This window comes from Macrobrachium nipponense, chromosome 8 (genome assembly GCF_015104395.2).
Source record: "Macrobrachium nipponense isolate FS-2020 chromosome 8, ASM1510439v2, whole genome shotgun sequence".
NCBI classification, from domain to species: Eukaryota; Metazoa; Arthropoda; class Malacostraca; order Decapoda; family Palaemonidae; genus Macrobrachium; species Macrobrachium nipponense.
The window spans coordinates 116,019,880-116,027,023 of record NC_087203.1 but is presented as its reverse complement, the minus strand read 5'-3'; the positions used below and the strand labels follow the sequence as shown (position 1 = coordinate 116,027,023).

General features: G+C 34.3%; 1 protein-coding gene across 1 annotated transcript in view; it reads left to right on the top strand.

Annotated features, from left to right (window-relative positions):
* LOC135223199 (uncharacterized protein DDB_G0284459-like) overlaps positions 1-5,627 on the top strand; it is a 9,709-nt gene extending 4,082 nt beyond the window's left edge. Inside the window, exon 3 of the mRNA XM_064261702.1 lies at positions 5,377-5,627. Within this exon, the coding sequence (XP_064117772.1) occupies positions 5,377-5,627 (251 nt within the window). The remainder of the gene's footprint in view (positions 1-5,376) is intronic.
* Positions 5,628-7,144: the final 1,517 nt, after the last annotated feature.

Genomic DNA, 7,144 nt, shown 5'->3' with positions numbered 1-7,144 from the left:
GTAAGGCCTTTGGTAATCCAACTTACGCTCGATACTTATAGTATTGTACATTAGGCCTATGTTGCGTGGGCCTATGTTACATGGGCCTATGTTATGTGGGCCTATGTCACATTGGCCTATGTTACATTGGCCTATGTTACATTGGCCTATGTTATATCGGCCTCTGTTACATTAGCCTATGTTACGTTGGCCTTTGTTACGTCGGCCTAGTTAGTGTCTGCCTGTCCTCATTGGCCGATGTTACGTGGGCCTATGTTACATCGGCCTATGTTGCGTCGGCCTATGTTGCGCCGGCCTAAGTTAAATTGACCTTTGTTACGTGGGCCTATGTTTTATTTGATATTATTTATAGATGGATAAACAACTCGGGAATGAGACCCAGTAATGGATATGCAACAATTGGTTTAGTTTCAAAAGTAATTTAACTTACGTCCCATGACCTTCTGTGAACCCATATTCGTTGGAAGCTTGAATTTCAAGTCAGTGGCCCCTTTTGTGGGTTTGTTCCATTTAAATATGGTTCAATAATAATAATAATAATAATAATAATAATAATAATAATAATAATAATAATAATAATAATAATAATAATAATAATAATAAATATGTAATTTTATTACGCCATTTTGAATGAAGGCCATCAAATTCATTTTTTTAATTTTTTTTTTTTTTTTTAGGATTTGTTAGATTTAGAGTATATAATTTTTTTTTCCAGGACTGACTTTAAGTTATCAACGTGTGAAGGAATAATGTTGCCATATTCTCTTGTAATGTAATATATTGTTGTACCAATATTTTGTATTTGATGGTTTTACCAAAGATGCCCACATACCCTAGAAACCATGTGGGTTTTAATTCCCCTACAAATTTCTAGTTAATTTGAAAGTTTTACCATGCGCTTAATAATTTGTTCATTTTACCATATACGTAACCATCACATTTTTTTCAGTATATACTTAATCAGCTTTTTTTTCTCTCTATTTTTGTCGTTTCATCACTATGAGAATTGACAAAAATTTTGAGTATATTTTGAGTCGATATTTTTGACATATTTATTTACCGTAATCTTTTTGTCTGTTAATAAATGTACTTGATTATAGAAAATCGTTATATATATATTTTACGTATATGTATGTGTGCGTGTGTGCGTGTATTGAGCGTGTATTTTATTCAAATATTGTATTGCGTAAGCTATCAATGAACAAATGATATTATATATATATATATATATATATATATATATATATATATATATATATATATATATATATATATATATATATATATATATATATATATATATATATATATATGAATATGTTGCGGGAATGTCTTAGGTTAATCACGAAAATACTTTAGTGTTTATAATTAATTATTCAAGGTAACTACATATTTGTTATATTAAGTGTTTTGTAAACAGTTCACTGTGTTAGCATCGTCATCTTTTTCTATAAACATTCTTAAGAGTTTTAAAAATATTTTTGATACTTATTTTCTGTTTTTAATTCCCTTTGGAAATCATAATTTGCATTTGTTATTTTTATCAATAATCAAAAAAATCATTCAGTGTAGCTCCCAATGACCTAAATATACTAAAATAAAATAATCTCAATGATTTTTAATTGATTTAGATGTATAATAATTATTTAGTTGTAAGTCATGGGGTAAAACGAGGCAAAATTCGAGGAGTCCCCCCTTTCCAAAAGATTTTCTATGACCCACGAGATAGGCGCCGCCCCCTGTGGGAAGAAAACGGAACTATGACGAGCTGAGCGCGCCACCGATAGATGGCAGCACGTACTCGATACGCGCCATAATTCACAATGGCTGCTGACGACATGTCAAAGTAATCGGTTGTCGAATACTTTGTATCTCTCTCGCGCTGTTTTTGGGTTTATGAGGCGGCGCTGGGGTGCCGTAGTCGCTGGGGATTTGTAAGGGTCGGTGCGGGACTTTTGCAAGTAGGTTATAAGTGATTTTTAGAGCGAAATATGGTGAGATATTTAGATAAATCAGTGTGAACTTATATTTTTAATCCCTTTAATCGTTCGGTAAGATCTCGTTCATCGCTCGTGAACGCTGTGGAGGATACGTTTAAAAAATCCTTTCCGTTTTAAATTTATTAATAACTTTGCTCACCATTTGAACGAATAGAATTCTTATTAACTTTCCCGACAGCCAGAATTCTTGTATACTATAAATATTACGCTTAAGTAACCGGAAACGCCGAAATTATGACAATCACTTACTGACCGTACTTTGTGAGCTGTCTGTTACCGATAAAGCTGGCTTTATGCCATCGCGTTCTGTTGCTCCTGGATGTGCTCATAAAATCTTGGTTAGCGTAGGAATTAGAAACAAGGCTTCAAAGTTCAAAATGGTTTTTATCCATATGTCTCCGATCCTTTTGGGAATAATAATAGTAATTATTATAATTATTTGTGATTGGTGTTTAATTCCTGTAAAAAAAAATCGTCCTTTTATTATTCATTCTTATATATATTTAGTACATAAAAAATAGATTTGCCGTTTTACTGAAATAGAGATAATTATAATAGTGATAAGAAAAACTATCGAGAGAAATAATCCTATTATTATTATTATTATTATTATTAGTTATTATTATTATTATTTTTTATTATTATTATTATTATTATTATTATTATTATTATTATTATTATTATAACAGCTAATTATTAGTTATTACTGAAATAGGGTTAATTACAGCAGTGATAATAAATACTTTTGACAGTAATAATCCTATTATAATTATTATTATTATTATTATTATTATTATTATTGAAATACGAATAATTACAATAGTGATGATAAAAACTATTGACAGTAATAATCCTCATATTATTATTATTATTATTATTATTATTATTATTATTATTATTATTATTATTATTATTATTATTACTGAAATACGAATAATTACAAAAGTAATGATTAAAAACTATTTGCAGTGATCATTATCAATACTAACACGCATCTTTGCTTATTACTATCACTACGAATAGAAAACTTCCTTACAGTCACGAGCTTGTGAAGCCGAAGAACGGGGAGAACAGCTGAACAGACGAAATGAACAATTAGGAACTCGCTTTCTTTGAGTTCGATTATGTCCTGTCCTGGGATAATTATTTGAGATCAGGGGGTAAATAACAGTGTGTGATTATCGCTATCTGTATTGCCTGGCGATTTAGATAACTCCCAAGGCCTTCGGTTGGAAATGTGGAACATTGACAGAGAGAGAGAGAGAGAGAGAGAGAGAGAGCTGCGTCTGAGAATTTTTTTCCTTTCTCTTCATATAAAACAATTATTATCATTTGGTTGATAATGTGATATGTTTTTTATCTTATTATTATTATTATTATTATTATTATTATTATTATTATTATTATTATTATTATTGGAAATAATGGCAGTTTTCAAAGAATTAATCTTATGTAGGGTCTTTTCAATTGTTCTGATAATCGTTTTTCTGCCGAGTCAGGAAAACGAATTATCAGAGGGATTGAAAAGACCCTTTTTATATGATTAATTCGTTGAAAATTGCCATTATTTTTAACTAAGCATGTATCAAAGAAGGTCTGCTCCCTGCATATTATTATTATTATTATTATTATTATTATTCTATGGAATTTTCGCCGTATCCTACTCGTAGATGTATTCAATCAATAATATGGTGTTTCCGGTACACTTATGGATTGTCCCCTCACCCCGTAATGTTCTCACCCTTTCCCTCCCCACCCACCCCTCTCTCTCTCTCTCTCTCTCTCTCTCTCTCCCCATCACAAAGACGCACGCATTTCCTGAATATTGTGTGCGTCTAATGTCTATATTTAAGAGTGACAGGGTATATATTTTGCAACGGTTTTATTAACATCTCTATAAATATTGACTCTATCAAACTTAATTAATGTTCTGACGATGTATTGATAACATTTCATAATAATTTGATTTACTATCATTATATGTACATCTGGACAGTTTATTAATATTCCTGTAGGTATTGACAGTCCTATAAGTATTGATTGCGTGCCGTATTGTGATAAACATTTCATATTTTTAATTCTCAATAACATAACGATTGCAACTATACTAGGTATCAATATTGATTGATCTAGGTTTTGCCTTGTTGCCAGGTCCAGTAAGCACATACTATATGTATATATGTATGTATGCATGTATAAATATTTATGTATATAATTATGACAATATATGTGTGTATATATATTATAGATATAGATATTAATCAGGGTCTGTAGGCAAATACCATCTTTTAGCTAATCTCTTTATTAGAGCAAGCATGAAACACATATAGTCTCCTTTGGTGATCTAACTTCCAATTACATCAGAATTCACGTCAAAAATGACAGGCCGATGGGCAGGTATGTGGCAGGAGAATGTCATACACACACACACACACACACAACGGGCGATCAATATCACTATTAAGATGACACGAAGGCTGCTCCTGCTGCTTCTGAGCTGTGGACGACGAGTCGGGAATGACACACGAATCGTTTTTCCATTCGTATCTTATTGTTTTATTATAAATACATCTTGGTCCACGTTGTTGCTTTTTCCCCTTAAGAGGCTCCTTCGGCTTATATAGTTTTTTGGCCAGAGGAATCCTCAGATTTATGTGCGAGTCGCATGGAAGGTCTGGGAAATAAATTGTAATGAAGAGGGAGGGGAAAAGGCTGGCTATAACTTTAGGAGGAGCAGTCACCGCGAGGTAGCGTGTGAGCCGACATTTGTCCCGATAGATGGCGCTGGTGCACGAAGCCATAAATCATCATGGCGGGTCATGACAGAAGGTAAACAAACACACCACCACAAGAGTCGGCGGGACATAACTGAGCCATGTTCGCTGTCACTGGCCCTCCTGAGTTTTCGGCGGCAGTCAGGACTGTCAGGCAGGCAGGACTCTCTGCATCCTACGCCCCCACCCCACTTATTTATATATTTGTTAAAGCATAATCCCGAGTCCTTTTCGATGGAGTGGAGTAATTTTGACGTTTCTAAAAAAAGACGACGGTCGCCTTGGTGCATATTTCATCCCTGCCCCGCGGGGTTTGGTGGGGAGGGGGTGGTCGGAGTGTCAGGCAGGCAGGCAGGACTCTGCATCCTACGCCCCCCTCTCCCCTTATTTATTTATTTATTTATTTATTTATTAAAGCATAATCCCGAATCCTTTTCGATCGAGTGGAGTAATTTTGACAATTCTAAAAAAAAGGAACGCCGGTCGCCTCGGTGCATATTTCATACCACCGCCCACCCCTCCCCCCGGGGGTGGAAGGGGTTAGGGGTGGGTGGGGGGGGGGAAGATTCTTAAATAAACGACTTAGTAGTACATTCGTACAGGGGTTCTGGCCTCCTGCTTGCCTGCCTGCCTTGGAGGAATGATAGCCAGCCTTATCCCCCTTCCTTTACCCCCATCTCCCCCTCCCTCCCAACCCCCTCCCCCACACCCACCAATGATAATGAAATTTCCTGCCTCTGTACATTCAGAAGTCGGGAAAAAGGCCGATTCTTCTAGTAATATAATCTGGTTAGGGCAGACACCTACCACGACGACGACCTTAGTATTCAACAAGCAGCTTCCGCTGGAGTGAAAAATTGTCCAATCGGTTTCGGGTACTTGGAGAGACCTCTCTCTTCTCTCTCTCTCTCTCTCTCTCTCTCTCTCTTTCATTCTGCTGCTGCTCTGCGGCGGCGGCGGTGGTGGTGGTGGTGGTGGTGATCTTTAATTCTGGCTTATTGTGGCGATTTGAGATTGCTTGTGCTGGATTATTATTATTATTATTATTATTATTATTATTATTATTATTATTATTGATTATTATTATTATTGATATTATTTTATTATTAATTAATAATATAATAATAATAATAATAATAATAATAATAATAATACATGACACATGGCAATGGCTACTGAGGGGAGAGCTCAAGAAGGAAACTGAAGGAATGATAATAGGGCGCACGAAGATCAGGCCCTAAGAACCAGATATATCCAAAGAACGATAGATGGAAATAACATCTCTCCCATATGTAGGAAGTTTAATACGAAAAATGAACCATAAACCACATAGCAAGCGAATGTCCGGCACTTGCACAGAACCAGTACAAAAAGAGGCATGATTCAGTGGCAAAAGCACCCTCCACTGGAGCCTGTGCAAGAAACACCAGCTACTTGCAGTAATAAGTGGTACGAGCACCAACCTGAAGGTGATAGAAAAACGATCAGGCAAAGATCCTCTGGGACTATGGTATCAGAACAGATAGGGTGATACGCACAAATAGACCAGACGTGACGTTGATTGACAAAATCAAGAAGAAAGTATCACTCATTGATGTCGCAATACCATGGGACACCAGAGTTGAAGAGAAGAGCGGGAAAAATCGGATAAGTATCAAGACCTGAAAATAGAAATAAAAAGGATATGGGATATGCCAAAAGTGGAAAATTGTACCCGTAAATGCATAGAAACATAGGCACGATCCCAAGATCCCTGAAAAGGAATCTGGAAAAACTAGAGGCTGAAGCAGCTCCAGGACTCATGCAGAAGAGTGATCCTAGAAACTGCGCACATAGTATAAGAAAAAGTGATGGACTCCTAAGGAGGCAGGATGCAACCCGGAACCCCACACTATAAATACCACCCAGTCGAATTGGAGGACTGTAGATAAACCAAAAAAAAAAATAATAATATTCATTATTATTAATGATATGTGTCTATAAAGGCTATAGTTATATCTATTAATTATAAATATTTATAAAATATGTACATATATACAATAACCTTCATAGACAGATAATATAATAATAATAATAATAATAATAATAATAATAATAAATAATAATAATATCAAGATAACGCAGATAACAAAGAATCGAGATTAAGAGGTCATGGCCATATAATATAATACATATATATATAACATATATATATAGATATATATAATATATATATATATATATATATATGGTACTACATATATATATACTATATCTACATATATATATACTCATAGATATACATCCATATATATATATATATATATACATATATATATAATATATACTATATATATATATACATACATATATATCCTATATATACTATAT